Source organism: Triturus cristatus, chromosome 6 (genome assembly GCF_964204655.1).
Source record: "Triturus cristatus chromosome 6, aTriCri1.1, whole genome shotgun sequence".
Taxonomy (NCBI): Eukaryota; Metazoa; Chordata; class Amphibia; order Caudata; family Salamandridae; genus Triturus; species Triturus cristatus.
The window spans coordinates 767410986-767430187 of record NC_140589.1 but is presented as its reverse complement, the minus strand read 5'-3'; the positions used below and the strand labels follow the sequence as shown (position 1 = coordinate 767430187).

Below are 19202 nucleotides of genomic sequence, written 5' to 3'. Positions count from 1 at the left end.
AAAAGACTCCTCCGCTGCAAATGTCCTATGCTTACCCTTTATATTTTTGGCCATTTACTCTGCACCAGTATACTCGACCATACCAAAGCGAACTTCAACTGCTTAAGAAACAAACACCATTTACTCGGATCCCAAAGATCAATTTCACCAGTGAAGTTGAGCGCATAGATCCCTTCATTTAGATAATTGCTCATCACAAGGGCATTCCATTGCCTCTAGGTCCACCATTCTTGTATGTATGCCATGTGCCCATCATTTGTGCTCTAATGGCTTGAGCAAAAGAGAAGCGGGTTCCCTCATAAAAATACAAGAGAAAATCCGGATGATCTTGACCACTGGGCTTTGATTGAGAGAGAGAGCATTTACATGATCAGGAATGATTTTAAGGAGAGCGATTAGTTACTAACAGGAAGGGATGGGCCAGAGACCCACAGTGTCATGGGAGCCATTAATGGTAAACATAACCCCAATCACAGCGCAGACAGTGATGGCTGACAACAAAAGACCTTCAACATTGATGTGTGTTTCTAACTATAAAGACATAATCCTAGTGCAGGTATATAAGTCCCAAATGCCATCATATACATATTATATGGAAAAGACAGGTGATATATATCTGCAGGCAAAAGAAGCGATGGGAGTAGGCAACACTTCACACCTCTCCGAGACCTATAGTGACAGCTCCGTAGGAAGCACCAACTGATTTATGCTAATACATAGGTCAGGGGTATGCCATCAGAAGTCCAAAAGTAAAGCCTTGTGGCATTACAGAGGTGAAGGATGTCTGGAGTTGTTCTATATTGTCAAAAAGTTCATCCCCTCCACTCGCACAAAACATAATCACACCAGCATTTTGCAAAGTCTATCCTGTCCTTTTCGACTGCTTCGCTTCCTGGTATTACTGTGATCCTGACAGCCTTCTTAAATATATGTGGTGGACCTCTGCTGCCAGTTGACCATTTCTTACAAGCCCCATTGTGATCCATTTAATGGCTGAGTGCATGTCAGTATGTATTCCACCAGAGAGTTTTTACATGAGGCATTGCGTTTAATTGATCATTTTATGAAAATCCTTTTGACTACTCAGTTAGTGAGATGACATCCTGACTATTTTGTCCAACTTAATGGAAAGATGAGAGGAGAAAGAAAAAAGGGATGGTAGAAAAAAGGGTGGGAATTACATGGAAAGAAAATAAGACATTGAGCCGTATGTTTTTTAATGATGAAGGGAACAGCCTATTTGATACAAAGTTTCTCTGAAATACAGAATATATTTACAATACAAGTTTCAAAATACAAGATTTATAGCAATCCCCTTGATGTGTGATAACAGAATGTTGCAAACTAACAATTGGAGAAAAACACAGAACAGATCAGAAAAGAACGACTATACTACTGTGAAGATATTATCAAGATTTTCCCAAAACTCTTTCCATTTGGGATTTGTAGTGCTTGTTCAGTCTACATTTTGAGCACTTTCCCAAGATATGTAAATCGTTCTTAAAGATGGCATGATTCTAAACATCATATACTTAATTGACAAGGTTGAGTGCAAAGAATTATTATGTATGTTTTGGAATTTTATTTTTCACTTGAAAGAACTAAAACTTATAAAATACATATGTTAAAGATTGATGGCTACTGATAAATAGCAATTTCATACTTTATATTTGGGGAATTAGTATTTTGATTTCATATTTGCTAAATCTCATCACTGGCAGTGTTTCAGTACGTACTAAAATACTTTAGAAATATTGCAATGACGATCTTGCAGACAGGTGAGCGTGCTTGGCATGGCATTTCTATTGAATTTAGCATTGTTACGTTGTTGGTATATACTGTTTTATGGACCAATCCCATGCTGCATGCATAGGTTAGGAAGAAATCGGAAAGGATTTAAGTGCAACAATATAGAAAGATTCCTAATTAATTCAGAAGTTCTAAAACGTTCATGACGATTGAAGAATATGTGTATATTATTTCTGGCGACTTGAATGGCAGCAAAAAGAGGGAAACAGCTTTACCTAAGACAAGTAGTAAGTCAAATAGAGAAGATTATGGTGCTGATTCACAATGGGAAGTAGTACTACAGGAGTATCTTTCTATGTACCATTAAACACATTTGTCATTTGCCGCAAATTGGCCATCTCTCTGCAAGTAAAATTAAAAAGAGAGCACAGTCCTTTTTGTTTCTACTAATTGCATGTGAATATCCCTTGAATATTTCCATTTTACATGTTTTGGAATAATTTATGAAGGCAAGTAAGAGTACATAAGAGAGCACTACAAATGTTCTACTTTATGTACTCCAAAATGTTTTTGTGAATAGCCCCTGTATATTTCCAGAAACATCAGAATGTGACAAGCTGGGCTTTTTTGCCATTTAAACAGGAGGAACAAATTATCATGGCTGCCTAGCTGGCTGCAGAGGGGATGTGTGTATTGGCTACACCCTGCAGTATTCACTTTTGTCAGGCAACTGTCTGAAGGTTTAGTAAACTCAGGGATAAACATGACCATAGAATTCTAAAAAAAAGATCACATTTTCACCCACAAAGTCCGAATTTGGGCAAATGAATGAATCATGTTTCTGTCATGCTTATGGGACTTCTTCACAAGCCACATCAACTATCCAGGAAGCTGCATGTCTTTTGTTGGCTTTCATAGAAAATAAGGCAATGCTGAAGAGTTGGAGACTAATTGTAGTTTCATTAAAGCACCTTATTAGGTCACCTTCAGATTAGCCTCCAACAATATTCTGTGTGTAATGCAATGAGATTGGGGATAATTTTTCAAATCAACAGGAAACCATATTTTTATTGGCAAGAACTTGCACTCACCTTGCTAAATGAATATAAGACACCAAGTAGGTAGATATTCTATGAATATAATGCAGGAACAATAAGGCATTTTGCAATCAACAGCTCGTCTTCAGTCCTACTACTACTATTAAATCCCTATTGTTTTACTATAATAGAGGTATTGTGAGGTTGTTCCAGGAACTGTATCTTGGCCCTGTTAACAAAACCTGAAAGGAATATCAGAAATGTAGTCATGTAGGCTTATACTAATTCCATTGGTGTGTCCAACGAAGAAAACCCACAAACCACCCCTAGGAGGAATCTTGATCCAATGGAAATCCCATGCTACTGGTGAAAGTTCTGTATGATCAATTCTTGTTTAGAAAGGCAACCTCCTACCACTCTGGGTACTTTGTGGAGTGGCCCTAAAACATCTCAAATGGGTATAAAAAGGATAGGGCAATTCATAACCAATTAAGAATTGATTTGGAAATGGTTGTGCCCACTTTGCACTTTTACTAAATGGGGCGTCGGGCAATTTGGGGACAGTTCACAAAGGCATGTAAGTGTAAGGAAAAGAGTACCCTTGTAGTTCTGTTTCCCGTAATCATAAATACTTCTGTGAATCAGCTCTAAATTGTCTATACTAAGGGCCATTTACATATTTGTGCTTAAAATGTTAGACCTAGCGGTTTCTGGCTGGCTGGGACGCATTAAAGCCAGGCAGAATCCACTGTCCTAGATGGGATGAGTACAGTACACTTGTCCGATAACCTGTGCTCACCCTTGGGTAGCTTGGTACAGAACAGGCTTATACTCAGAGACAAAGTGTATGGTATTGGCACCACCCCAACCCTCGTAACAAAGTGTGTACATAACAAAATGACTCCACACCGTATGTATAAAACCTTTGCCTTTGTATTGTACACACTTTGAAATCGAAACGACATACACATTGGATATACTTTACAGTTATATGCAATTGTCAACCTCTTCCATTAACATACATGTACTAGTCATAGATATTCACTTGCTCTGTTATCCCTCCAGCCTTGTAAGCAACATAACCCATGTGTGTACTTCCCCGATGTGTTCATGGTCCAAGAAATCCCGCCCGCATCAAAAGCAACAGAAACATACATCCAGGTTTTCCAGAGGTATATCACTTTCACGCTAACACATTAGCATAAAACATGACACTCCTAATATTGCATATCCCGTACAGTTGTAATAGTAAAAAAATCACAGGTTCTGACTACACCTCGTGACCCAGCCACTCAAACTACACTTAGTCAACGATACATGTTGCACCAGCTGGCGACACTTTGATTAGATTGACGGGATCACCTAAAGCGGAAGGAAACAGTTACGTGTTCTTGTCCATCCAGATTAGGTCCTCAGGCACCCAGCAGCATTTCACAAGTGCAGGATCACTATCCCCTTGCAGGTAAAATACTGTGACACCGGAAGCTGGCGTGCTTCCAATTTGGAGAATGGTTTCTCTTCTGGCGCAGGTGCGAGCTGCAGTTGCTCCAAGCAGCCAGCTGTGGGTGCACACAAGGCACAACGAGACCTTTCTGTCCAGTCACTGTATTCACACAACAGAGTACCTTGTGGTGTGGGTTTGGGTAGAGGGAGCTGGTACCCTCGAATGGAGGCTGTGATTTTAGGCACTGTCTAACTCCCAATCTGGAGTACGGAAACAGTCTAAGCTGCCAGCTCAGGTCCCGCAGACTCGGAAAACTTCCCTCAACACCCCTTGGACACCACATGCTGTAGAGTGCGAGTTATCACAGGTTTTCAGTTGTAAGCTCGAGTCCCTCGGGCCCAGCAAACTTCCCCCACACTCCTGGAACTCCTAACGCTAAAGCACCTCCAGGTGGGCCGCTGATTGTTACAAGCACACTCCTTGGCACTGTGTGATTACTGTGCACTTTGAGATGGTCCTTGTGTGGAAAACGCGAGATCCTTTCTCACCCTGGGATCTCGTGGACAGGAGGCCAGCCAACCGGCCCTTAAGAAGTGTTTAGGGACCCTGGCCATAACAGATGGCAATTATCTGCAGGCCAGAAACATCGAGGCAAAATCCACCAAGTGATATTCCCCTTCCCAGAGCATGACAAGCTCCAGGACACCACAAGTCTGTGGATAATCCAGTTGCAGTCCCTCCTGCCTCTATAGTTCCTCTTGTTGATATCACAGCGTCGAACCAGTGTAGTATGGTTCCAATCCCCAATGTGTCTCTAACTCCTGACGGTAGAGCCCCAGTAGTTATATCCACAATGGCCTTCGCAGATGAGATCAGTTCAAAAGGCCACCTTTGAAATGTGCAGGCCTTCTCAAAATGTTGTCCTGTCTGCCATTCTACCCTGTGAAGCTTGATCAATATTGTTTGTGGGGACAAGACCCTGCCCCTTGAAATTCAGGTGCCAATTCCACCACCTCGTATCCATCCCAGGAAGGCCCCTCAGAGTCCAAGATCTGCAGATTCCCTTGCGCTCCCAGTTTATGACTGTCTTCAGGAATGCACAGATGTAGCTGTGCCAAAAGGTGCACACACAGGCCCCATCATGGCAAACCTGTGGCAAATTTGAAGAGCTACCTCCATGGGTAGCACAACCAGTGATACAGGCTCACGGAGGACCATTTGAGTTACATGCCCTAGGTATTTGTCTTACCCCTTGACAAGTGACTTACAGCTAACTCATATCAGCCAATCATGTATACACTAATCACCAGTATGTATATGACAAGCACAGTGCTTTGGCACTGAATGGCAGTGTCAAAGCGCTCACAGTCCTACGCCAGCAAAACAGTTCAAACAGGAGGTTGGAAGCCAAAAAAGTCAGGGGAGACCATGCCAAAAAAGACAGCAGGTCTAACGATCTGGATGTCTGAACATGGCTGCACAATTCCTAATTGTTCTGTGAACCCATTGAATGTGTACTTCTAATTTCTGTACAATAAATACGGAATAACACATGCAGATGGGATTTGCACCCATGTTGTAGAATTCTAAAACTTCAGTGTGCATAGTGGAATTTCATTTTGCTACATTAAAACCTGATCTTTTAAAACAATTGTTTGTTCATGCCCAAGATCAAAAAAATTGTGATGTGATCAAATATAGGGGAGCCATTTCAATTCATAGCTAAACAAAAAAGCAGAAACTAATTACGTTTCAACAAAAATGTTTAATCCAAGTACTGTAGATGTTTTATTTACTTTACGTTTTCTATTCAAACAGGTGGACACGCTTATCATGATGTACAAAACTCACTGTCAGTGTGTTCTTGACAATGCAATTAATGGAAATTTTGAAGAGGTAAGTTTATTTATTTAGTTGGAAAAAACACAAATTTGTATCTATTTTTGTAAGTTCTATTTGGTTTTAATTTTCACATAGTACACATAGATTATGGCAGGCTAATATTAAAGCAACTCATCTATGTAGTAAGTCATAGTATCATGTATAGAAATACATTTTAAATATGTTTTATGACTCTATTGAAATGAAAGTTCGCTCTCAGGTTTCTTTTATATGATGCTTCAGCACATGCTTATTTATCAGATCTCAGTGGTATAAAAGTTTGGAAAAATATCAATACACCTTTACTTGCCTTATAATCACAAGGATGTGTATCTCCATGTAAGAATGATGACTTTTGCCCACATTGTCCTCATCTAAGTCAAAGCAAATGGCATGAATGAAACTTGAAAGGATAATCATATTTGTTGTACTTAGTCTGAATATCTAGACCAAAGGAGCAAAGTTTGCCTGGCACTGGATTGGGGAAGGAGTTTTTTTCTAAAGTATTATTTTTCGGAGGTCAAGAATACACACTTTAAGTGAAATCTTTAGGTTTGGAGGTTGACTTTATGATGTGTGACATGGAATTGTGAAAGTTAGTAGATTTAATTTGAAGCATTTACCATTATATCACATTGTGGCACTGGTGTTAATGTTCGTTAATATACCCCGACATGGTGTCAGATTCAAATATTACAATAAAAACAAGCATTGGTATATACAATTGGTTTCGCCTATGAGATTAATAATATATATATATATTTTTGTACGATTTGGCAAGCAGTCATATTGCTCAATTAAGCAACAGAGTAACTATATTGGAAACAATGAAACATGCCCTCATCTAAAGTATATTTTGAGAGGTTTGGGACAATAGCTAAAATAGACAAACGAACGGCTGCACATTGAGTGACAAAATACATTAAACAAAGAAAAAAACTCACAATCTTGGCAACAAGTTTGCACCCTGACTTCCCAATGGGGCATATACCATGAAGCCCCGTTGGGAATATTTTTGAACACTTTATGGAAGTGGACCTTGTGATAAAATCCTAGAATAAGAAATAAAATGTCTTCAATGTGCTTACTCACATCATTTGTAGCTCTAGGCTTATGGTACTGGAGATCCCCAAGCCAAGAAAAGCAAAGATAAGACACAAGCATCTTCCTCCTTACTCCCACTCTATGGAACGATTCCACGCCCTCATGAACCAAATACAATGTAACAAATCTTTAAGAACAGTTATGAATAACTATGATATAGAGCACCCTAAAGGTAGAGTTGCTAACAGATTAAATGTGTTCCTTCTAATTTCATTTTAGGCTGGTTATTCCACTCTCAACATAATTATTCTGCTTGTGATGTTTTGATGTCAACTCATTTCATCTCTACTTTGGTAGCATAACAACTAAAAATACAGCTGTCTCTTGCAGACTTGAAAAGTATTAGAGCCGAAAGCTCGAAACTGCTACAAGTTTTAATCCCGACAGGCCGACTCAACTTTTAGACATTCTGCTGTCGACAGGATCAGTGCCATTGCCTTGGCATTAGTAATACCTGCCATTTAGAGGGGCCACCAAACGATAAAGCATGCCATCATTATTATTATTATAACATATTTAGAAAACAGTGATTTGAAATATACTTCAATTATTTTCCGACTGTGCGGAACAGAAAGGGAACCAACTCGCTGACAGAGGCACTAAATAAGAGCATGTATATGGCCAGGGGTTTAAGTGGGATGAAAAAAACGCTGGGGTCTCTCAAAGGGGCGTGGCCGATGTAATTAAGGGAGTGGCTTAAAAACATACAAGCTAAAAATGTGTTCTTGGCCTAGTGTGCCACATGACTAGTATTTTGTTGCTACTGTCATTGCATCCAGATATATAATTCAAGTAACATTACAGCTATAACAAGCCAGGACTATTGGATTTGTCAATGCTTGTTAGTTGCATAAGATAAATAAACACAAACAATGGCTGCGTTGTATATAACACTGAAAATGCTGGTGACATGGTGAGACTGTGAACGAAACATAACCAGTCTTTGGAGTTACATCAAGGGCAGTGAAGGGTGTTACTGCTGCAGAATTAAGATTATGGGGCAGATTTATAATAACTGGCGCATCCCTGCATATCAGCAGGGATGCGCCAGTTATTTTGCGCCCCAGCTCCGCCACCATGGATGCGCCGCATTTATAATGCGGCGCACCATGGGGCAAAAATGGCACAGATGCGTGACGCATCTGTGCCGTAAAAGTGACGCATTGCTGGAGTTGAGTCGCAAGCGCGACGCAGCTCCAGCAATGCTCTGGGGGGCCCTATCTTTACAATGCTGCGTCAATCCTTACGCCTGCTTCAAGCAGGCGCAGGGTTTTGACGCAGCATGGGCCTAAAAGTGACTGAGTGAAATCTTGTAGATTTCACTCAGCCACTTTTAGGAGGCGTTCCTGCGCCGGAACGCCCCCACCTGCCCTGGAACGCCTACATGTGGCGCAGGGATTTACAACGTGACGCATCTCCCAGATGCGTCATGTTGTAAATACCCCGCACCATGGCGCAGGATTTGCGCCGCTGCTGCGTCACAAAAGTGACGCAACGGCGGCGCAAAAGTGGCGCAAGTGCTACATAAATCTGCCCCTATGTTTTTTCACGCAGACGGTGAGGGCAAAATTGGAGAGACCAATAGAGACCCGTCGCAGCACCTGCTTTTCAGGACTGCAGGTGCTGAGCACCGGCAGGACCCGGCCCACTCAAATAAAGTCCTGTATATGGTATTAATCAGTGCTTACATTTCCCATATAATAGGCCTATTTGCGGTTAATAATGCATTCCTAACATATGTTCAATTTGCCATTACATGCTTACAGGTTCTGCAGGTTTTCCACATAGCCCAGGCTTGTCTGGCACAAGTCTGCAATTTAAATAGGCAGGATCAGGGACTGGGGTTAAATTTCGAGTGATCACTGCTTGCTGCCGGCGGTGATCAGTAGCTGAATTCTGACATTAATCTCACCTCAAGAGATATCAATGCCCTTTACAAAATCACACACATTGGCTGGCATACCTTAAAAACAAAGGCTTCCAAATAAATATCTTTTCAGGGCTCTAGAAACACAACGACATCATAGCAGCACACCTAATTTAAGGAGAGGCTTTTCAAGGGGTAGATGCGATTTTCTGACAGCTAGAATGGAGCTGCCACACCAAGTTAAACAAAAACAAACCTCTCCAAATTTAAGAAAAAAACACTTTGGCAGCAGATAATTAACATTTTAACCCTTTGCATGCGTCGGACGGCCATAGACCAGTGTAAGTGAAATTTTATGAATATTCTTCATGATAAAGTAGGCTTGAAAGACCGCATTCACAGCTGATTTTCCAATCTGCTAATGCACAGACTGTAAATAGGCATATTTTGTGCAAGGCTGCATTCCCAGAAGGAATGCAAGAAAGTGCTAATAGATCTGCTTGCAAGCACCGGAGATTTCACAAATGTAGCTAAGTCATGTGCGAATTCTGAGCATGGAAGCCAGTCCAGGGATGTGGTCCATTCAGACCAAGGTTCATTCATTATTCAGAGTTATGTGTTAGGTACTGTGCGCTCCCAGCTCCCCGTCACAAGTGTTGGCATTGCACAAGGCTCCTGCAAAGGAAGATGAAATGCAGACAGATAATTCTAAGCATTGACAAAGCTAATAGGGTTTACTTTTGTAAAGTACAGGCATGCATGCAGACAGGCACACAACATCCATACACACGCTGAGATACACAATACATACATGCAAATATGATAGAATACCCACAAAGACATCTATGCACATAGACCAGCCTATTGCCACACACACAAACATAGATCAGCAGACACATGGGCAAGCAGGCACACAAACATATTGGCACTCATACACACAGACAACGGAATATGTTGTCACCCATCCACACAGACGAACCAGCATGTCTTATGTTATTTTGTTCACATGCATGGCTCTTTATGCTGCTTTTGGGTCATCTTAAAGTGCAAGAGTGGGTTTCCCTTGCTCCTTCCTCTTTTATTTTTGCCCTTCCTGATTACACTCAAAACACTTCGGGGTCCCTTCCCTTCAGGCTTTCATGTAGGGGACCGTTTCTTCTTCTTGTTGAGGAGTTGGGAATCCTTACCCTGAAAACTAGTTTGGGGCCCTTTAGAGAACTCCTACTTCTTTTGGGGACCCTGCCCACCCTTGGCTGAGTTTCCCACATACTACGTCTTGTGGACCCTGATGCTGCTCAAGTGGTACCTCCTTGACAAGCTTCCTGGGGTCAGAAAGCCTACTGTCAATCAAGTGTTGACACAGTTCTGGAAAACAAATACTAAGCATGTGCTCTTGTTCAATCAAATTGCACAGTCCCTGATAATCTCTTACCTCACTGCCCTTCTGCAAAAAGAATCAACACACTCTACCCTTGTCTGAGGAACAAGTTTCACATTTAACCTAAACTTTTGCATGTATCTCTCTGGGGTCAGACCAAATATCCTGATTAGGGCCTCCTTCATGGTGGGGTACTTTGTCTTGTCCTCTTCCGCTAGGGCCAGTAAGGTGTCTCTCCCATCCACTTTGAACTGTTCCACAAACCTGCACCCAAATCCCTCTCAGGAATCCTGTGAAGTTGCAAAGCTATCTTGTGGGCCTGATACCACCAATCTATGTCCTCTCCTACTCCATTATAAGGCACCAGACTCTTGGGTATGTGTACCTTTCCCTCTGAGTATGCTGAAGATAGGCTGCCACCATCTGTGCTGGACTCAGCCCTCTTGACTTTCAAATTTAGCTCCTTCAATCTCAGCTCCTGAGTTACAAGCATTTTCTTCTCCTCCATGGCCAACTTATCTTTCTCCATTGCCAATTTCTATTTTCCACATCCACATTGAGTTTTGCCAGCTCATACTGGAGCTGCCTTTCTTCCCGCCTGTCCTTCAACACTACTGAAGATAGACCTTTAGAAAAAACAGTAGTGCCAGCTCTGGAGGGGAGCTCTTCCACCATTCATGTTGGCCCCCCACCCCATAGACAATGCTGGCTCCTCTAGCAATCCTAAATGCAGACTTTGTTCCTCATTCTCCACAACAACATTCACATCGTCTGCGTGCACAGCTGTATCCCTGACTGCTAACCAGGCCCTTAGCACCTTTTGCAGCTCCTCATTTTTAGTGAGGCCTTTAAAAGAACATTTGAGCTCCTTGCAGAAACCTTTGAGCTGGGACACCATGTAGGTTTCCAACTTTTCCTGCTCCAATTCCAGTACTGCAAGTACAGTTAATGTTAATGGCTCTCTCGCTTGAAACACAGTTGTTGCAAAAACTCAAAAGGTTGCTAAAGCGAACAATGAAAAATAGTATATTGGTACATAATGGTCTGAGATGTGGAAGTAGTTTACACCAATCACTGTATGTAATGCACAATACAAGTCCTATTCTCACTGCTGCCACCAGTGTTAGGAAAGGGTCTCTAGTTGGCAGAGGTCTGCACATTGTCCTAGTAGGGACCACCACTCTATTTAGGGTTAGTGTAGTGCACACTAAAAGTTCACCTATGCTCACCTTTTATTAGTTTGGCACAGAGCAGTCAGGCTAAACTAAAGAGGCAATGTGTAAAGTATTTGTGAACACACACAAAGTAACACAGGGAAAAGCCACAAACGTACTCTTCACCAATTTAGAAAAATATCAAATATTTATCTGAGTAGAACAAGACCAATACTACATAAATCCAACATACATAAGACTTGATATGAATTTTGCATGATTAAATCAAAATGCAGTGCTTAGAAGTGAATAGCTCCAACTGGGGGTATCTGGTAGGGATGATGTGTTGAAATCTCGTGGCTTTGTGCGTCAGTGCTGATGTGTCAATGTCGAACCACTGGGCTGGAGGCGATGTGTCGATGAGAAGACACGCCGGGCAGGAGATGCGTCGGAGTCAGGACGGTGCATCACAGACGTCGGTGAAGCGATGTCTGAGACTCAAGCAGCAGCAGTTCTTAGGAGGTGGTGTGGCAAATTCGAGGCTGCATTGGAAGTCAAAGTTGTTGCATCGCGCACTCTGCAAGCATTGACCACCGCTTTGGTGCAGCAACGGCGATGCATCTGAAATGTCAGTGTAGCGTTGTAAGTCAAGGTCGATGCATCACACACTCTGCAAGTGAGAACCACGATTGTGGTGCAGGCAGCGGTGATGTGTCAGTTTCTCAGGGATGCGCCATTCCAAAATCACACTTTGGAGTTTATGCATTGGTTTCCTGGGTTGCAGCACAAACACTAACTTCCAAGGGCCCAGGACTGGATTTGGCACCACCTGGCAAAGCAGGACTCACAGTAGAGGAGCCCAGGTGCTGGTAGCAAAATGCAGGTGAAGTCTTTGATATCTCTGAGCCTTCCAACAGGCCGCTAATCCAGCAAGTCCTTGGAGAACCTTTAGAAATGCAGCATGTAGACAGCAAAGTCCAGTCCTCCAACTCACAAGCCAGTAGCAGCAGGCCAACACAGCAAAGCAAGCAGCAAAGTGGCAGTTCCTCCTGGCAGCATAACAGCTCTTCTTCCTGGCAGAATGTCGTGAGTCCAGACGTGTTCTGAGTATATGGTGTCAGCGGTCCAGTACTTATACTCATTTTAGCATTTGAAGTGGGGAGACTTCATAGAAAGGTTTTTGTAGTGAACAAGACCCTGCCCTTCCTGGCCTTGACTCTGGCCACACTAGAGCGCGGTATGCAGCTCTTTGTGAGGGGACAGACACAGCCCTATTCATGTGCAATTTTCAGCTCCTCCCGCCACTGTAGCTCAGGTCATCAGAATATGCAGGGCACACACCGGTCCCTTTGTGTGACTGTCTAGAGGGAATGCACAAAGCCCAGCTGTCACCCTGATCCAGATCTGTATTCTAGGGACAGGCAGAGGCACAGAATTGTTAAAGTAAGAAAATGTCAGGTTTATAAATGTTGCATTTTCAAACCTGCAATTTGCAAACCAACTACACAAAAAAGATGTGTTTTTAAGTTGTGAGTCCAGAAACAACAAACTTAAGTTTTCTATCTGCTCCCAATTGGAAGTTACTCTTGTAAAGTGTTACAAGGCAGCTCCAAAGCAAAACGTATGGGAGAGATAGGCTTTGCTGTAATGAAAAATTAATTTAGCAGTTTTTCAGTACGAGGACATGTAAAACTCAAACATACATGTCCTACCTTTTAACTACACTGCATCCTGCCCATGGTGCTACCTAGGGACTACCTTAGGAATGCCTTACTTGTAATAAAAGGAAAGGTTTGGACCTGGTAAGTTGGTGAACTTGCCAGGTCAAAATGGCAGGGTAAAACTGCACCCGCAGGCTCTGCAGTGGCAGGCCTGAGACATGTTTGAAAGGCAACTCATGTGGGTGGCACAATCAGTGCTGCAGGCCCACTAGTAGCATTTGATTTACAGGCCATGGGAACATGTAGTTCACTGTACTAGGGACTTCTTATCAGTTAATCAAATATGGCAATCATGGCGAAACCAAATGCCATTACATTTTAGGGACAGAACACATGCACTTTAGCACCAGTCAGCAGCCAGAAGTGAAAAAGTGCCAAGAGCCCTAAAACCAGCAAAAATGAAGTTCAGCACACAGTCAGAAACAGGGGGTCAGAAGCAAAAAGACAGGTGAAATAATGCCAAAGGATGCCAGGTCTAACACATATGTTCTTTTTGTAGTACTTTCAACTTTTCCATAGTCATTTTGGATGTGTCGTTGAGGGATTATGTCTCCCAGCTCTCTCTGCAAGTCTTAGAGCCCTCTTTTCTATGTTTAAGTGTTGGTTGTACCAGGGGTGAGCTATTCTGTGTTTGTGTTGTTTGAGTGGAAGTGGGACCGCTGCATTCATAGTGGCCATTATTGTTGTATTATAATGATCATGCAGCTCTGTCACTCCTAGCAGGCCATTTGGGAGGGTGAGGGTTATTTGAAAATGAGAGGCAAGGTTATCTTTGTTAAAATTGTTAATGTCCCTGGTTTAGTATTTAGGTTTGAGGCTTTGACCTTCTGTATATTTGTCGGGATGTGAACAAAGATTTGATGAGGATCTGACCATTAGTTGAGATAATAGAATCATGGTTTGTAGCTCCTTTCTTGGACCTTAGATGGAGTGTGGTATCTTTGGCATGCGTTGAGATTGTGCAGGCTTGCAGATGTTTTGATCAGTGATGAAGTTGAATAGAATGGATACCAGTGGGTCATCTCCAACATTCCAGTGTAGGTTGAAATCACCTTTAAATATGGGGATGTGGTGTTGCATGGAGTATATTGTGATGGTTTCCATTATTTGTTGTAGGAATAGATAGTTGTCTCCTGGGGGTGATAGACCAGGTGCAGTTTAGCTATTTATCTGCCCCCTGAGAGGATTTCTACTCCCATGTACTCACAGGAAGACAGGTCATCTACCCGGAAGAATTTTATGTGTAATGAGTTTCCATGGATGACTGCATTCACTCCTCGCTGTCTTAGCTAGCAGTCTAGAGGTTTTTTGGTGACGTTTGGGGGAATGGGTATATATAAGAGGTGGTGGAGGATCAGTTTAGCCATGCTTCTACTAGGAGTATGCAGTCCAGCTCATGATAGATGATGGCTTTGGCAAATTCTGTGGCATGTCTGTCCACTGATCTGCAGTTGTGTAATAAGTCCTTTAGGGTTTACACTTCCTGATGGGAAGAGGTTGTATGGTTTGCTGGCAGCGGGATAGAGACCAGAATCCCTCAGGTAATTTTTTGTTCTCTGATACGTGGCTTACAAGCAGTAGAGTTAATCATCACCAATAGTGCATATGTTGGTACTGGAGGGGACAGTATTACTTCCTCATTGTTCAGCAACAGGTTTCTGACTTCTACTGTGAATAGCTGATTGGCACCTCTTGTGGGTTGGTGGGTATAGTTTGATACTGTTTTGGAAGGCCATGGAAGCATTCTACAGGCTTGTTGTGTAGGGGAGGTGTTGTTGATAATGTGGTATGACAAATTAGATTGTGAGTGTAACTCTTGTTATGATACAAAAACCAGTTTTAAGGTCAGAGAGATGCTTTTTAGATCTTCATTAAGTATGTTGTTCTCCATCCTGATATGATGAAGAAGCCAAGGTGTAGGGATGTCTCATCTGTGTTTAGGAGTCAAACCAGAGGAAGTCATGATGGGTGTATTCCTTGACGCTCTGATTGTTTGTTTGTTCTGGGAGTGTGGGTGTTGTAGTTTACTTTGTCTAGGTTTGGAATTCTCATGGGTGATAGTGTGTGTTTGGTATGTGAGTTATTGGCTGTTCATGTTTGGTGGGGTGTATACATAGGGTGCTTCTCTTGTGATGTGGTTTGGTGTGACCGAGAGGGTAGGGGCAGGCCAAGAATGGTTAAGATGATTACCAGCTTATCATTTCTCTTTGTGATTTTGTGTAGGTTTTTGTTGGGGATAGATTGCTGATGGTGCTCGGTGGGGACTGGCCATTTAATTCTGGAGTTCTGGGAGGGTTTTGTATGCTGCTGTTGAGTTGGGCTGTAGGCTTGTTAGAATGGTTTAGTGTGGAGGGATGCATTGCAGGTGTTCATTGGAACTTTAATTTAGTTGGGGGGGTCTGACTGATTGTTGAAAGATTGCCGCGTGGTGAGTTGGGTTGTCAATCTGCGTATAAAGGTGGGAGGTGGGACCAGGCAATTCTCGTGACTGAGACTCCCTGGGGCTAGTGCATAGTTCTCTGTGTTATGCCAAGTATTTATATTACAAGGTGATGGCCCAGAGTGCATTGGAAAGCTGAAGGTGTTCTCATCATTAGGTTCTGGAACCGGTGGGGGATCTTGTTAGGCGTGGTAATCAGACGTCACATGGGGCATAGATAGTTGACTTTCAGGGGTAGTGTGGCCTTCAGTTTGTGGAAAACCTGTTAAAGGTCTCCAGATTTGGGTTTTATGCTTCTATAGTACCTTACTGTTTTTGTAGATTGTGATCACTACTCCTGCATTAAAAAAGGGAAAGGGCCGATGGAAAGTTTTAGTCAATGGGGAATTTCTTTGGAGTATGAGACTTCCAGGAGTGTGTTCAGCATGTTTCTCTAAATGAATCACATGCTGAACCCCATCAAGCCTTCTACAGAAAAAATTACAGAGGCAGATCGACTGCCCACCTTGGCTGAGAAACTGTTGCTGCTGTAGCCAACTTTAGGCAGTGAGTGTCGTATAAACACCAACATGTGCTCCCTGATCAGGCTGGAGACTGCAACTGCCAGACTCATCCTTGAGGTCAAGATCGGTCTGGGGGTCTCATCTGCTGAACTAGTGTTGCTTCTTCATCTTGCCTAGGGAGGTGACAATTGCCAAACTTGAGATCTGCTGTAGTAAGCTACTGTGTTCAAATTCCTGATGTTTTCAAGTTCCAAACATGGATGCCATGGCAGCGCCAAAATTTCAGACACCACAGTATTAGGAGCAGGACTACTTAACATGTCCGTCCCACACCTACCAGAAGCAGATAACCTTGGGGCTTGCGAACCCTGTGTGAAAAATAGATTGATTAACGGTCTGATGCCTGCCAAACGAACCAAGAACCTGTCTTAGAGCTTGGCGGATGGGTACTCTGTCAAAAACATTAGACTATAATGCACTTATAATAAGGTTGATGAGATGTCCATTACATTTATGATGGAGTACTCATCTGCTAAGCTCTACATCAGGCCTTAAGGCTTTCTTACAAATATCTCAATGTGAAAAGTGAATTGAACAGTTGGGTGCATGAAAGCATTGCATGATTGAGGGATCTGCACTTGTGCCTAGTCAGCTATGTATCCCGGACGAGGTGCTAGGAATTGCAGATGTTGGAGTACTCCTTTAGTGGGAGATACCAAGGGGTGAACACCCTCAAGATCACAAGAAGGATTTAACCCTGTGTTTAATTTCTTTAATTGGACTGTGTAGTATTAAGCAATAGTGTGTGATCAAAGTACTTTTCTTCATACAAAAGACAAGAACAGGGCAAGACAATACATTATTGTTCCTGTAGGTAGTTAAATTCTAACACTTGTTCCACATACTCCCTTCCTGAGTAGACATTGACTACTTGCCTTTGACCCATGTGAGTCAAGTACAATAAAATGTAACTTGGTCTAATTTGCAGAGCCATAGTATGACAGACTCCAAGACAACAAACAGAAACGACCTCAAGTACCACTGTTTGGCTCCAATAGCTGCTATCCACCCTGTGCCCCATCAAACAGTCTTCAGTCGTAATAATCAAATGTGTACTGTCTCTGTTGTGTGTCCTTGTGGTTGGAGCAAATTGTTTCATAATTAACTAAATGTGTTGTGTGGTACCAAAATAGATATACATCTTGAAACGATTAGTTTTCCGGCGGATTATGGAATTATTAGTTTAATGTTGCAGGGTATACTTAATTTATACCTTATATCATAGTTTGTTCAGGAATTAGGATTATTTTGACAGATGATGCCTGTTTGTAAGGCAGTTCAGTAGCTCTGAGGAAAGTGCCCTTTTTCCCAGGTGAAGGACTGAGTTTCAGCTTGGTGTAATGTGTGGACAATTGTTTGAGAATTACTTGATTCTAATTATTTGTATCATAAATCACCAGGCAGCCTCATTGGTCTGTTGCTTTAAAGGTGATACCAGTACTGACCTTTTGTCCAAGCATGGCGCTGTGCTCAGTTTTTCCTGTGTTCTGATGACTATATGACCTCGTTTAACCTCTTTTAAGCCCTCTTTGGACGGATTGTGGTTAACACATCAGTTACTGACATCAGAAGTACGGATGTGCTTTTAATCTGTGAACATCTTTAAATCTTCTAAGAATATCACTGATTATCTAATAGGCACCAAATGACTGTTGTATTTGTTTCAGAATCTTTATCAAACCTTAGTGTGATAAAAAAAAATGGCAAGCTTCTTACACATAGAATTTGCATTATTTTGTTATTTATATATAGTCCTGATTTTATCTGTTTCAGATTCAGCATTTCATATTACATTTTTGGCAAGGAATGCCTGATCACCTTCTTCCCTTGCTTGAAAATCCAGTTATCATAGATATCTTCTGTGTGTGCGACTCCATTCTCTACAAGGTATGTGGGTTCACTTTGGAACGAATGGATAATTTGCAAATATTCTCTCCTCCTGTGGTTCAAGATAAGAAAGGGGTACTTGGGTTTGCAAGCACAGAACGCGCGGATAAAATATATTTTTTGTCCAACATGTCACCTGCAATAATTTATAGATTTATTTTTCAATCATAGAAATATACTACCAAACAGATCACATCAGCCAAATATTATGAAACATAAAACCACACGCCTGCAGACTACATCCTTTCTTAAGGTAATCATTTCAGAAGCACATTTTTAGAAGTAAAGTGGTTAAGCAAGTGAAACTGTGAGACCATGTTTTCTCGGATTTCATGAACTTTTTTTTATCAACTTCAAAAGAAAACTTAAAGTTACCAGATGTTTTTAAATTAAGCAGGGTAAATGCTTATCAAACGTCCTGATAAATGCAGATTTCGCAGCACAAAAACAACTATTCTTATCTGAAAAATGATAATGTAAAAGAACGTTTTTGTACATAATTGAAAACGTGTATTTTCCGAAAGCATTGCCTACAGGACGTTATTGAGAAATAGAGAAACGTAAAATTGAATAAAGTGACATCCAATGTGCGCATCTCTGTCAAACTGCCGAACTCTAAGTCAGGCCCGTTATCTTCTTCCACAAACCTCTAAAGGTGCCTGTAGGTGAGATCTAGAAAATAGTGCATGCACTCCCCTAAGGTCATACAGTAATGTTGCCTTTTATTAGACCCTGGTTTCAATATGGTATTATAATAAGTATAACGTAAGACTATGCATAAATTAAATTTTTTAATGTTTTAATTCTGTGTTTTTTTATTGTTTCATTGAATTTGTTAAAATTTAAATTACATGAATAAGCGTATTTGACTATCGGTACATGTTTGTTTGTTCTCTGCATTTAAATATTTTTCTTGTTGCCAGACGCCATTTTGTGGGCAACGGGACAATCAAGGCTACTGTGCCTCAGCATTGTGT

At 41.7% G+C, this 19202-nt stretch overlaps 1 protein-coding gene across 1 annotated transcript in view; it reads left to right on the top strand.

The window, feature by feature from the left end:
- Positions 1 to 19202, top strand: part of RFX6 (regulatory factor X6) — a 432357-nt gene that overhangs the window by 211368 nt on the left and 201787 nt on the right. The window contains exons 8-9 of the mRNA XM_085609250.1: positions 6049 to 6126; positions 18112 to 18225. Coding sequence (XP_085465376.1) covers positions 6049 to 6126; positions 18112 to 18225 — 192 coding nt within the window. The remainder of the gene's footprint in view (positions 1 to 6048; positions 6127 to 18111; positions 18226 to 19202) is intronic.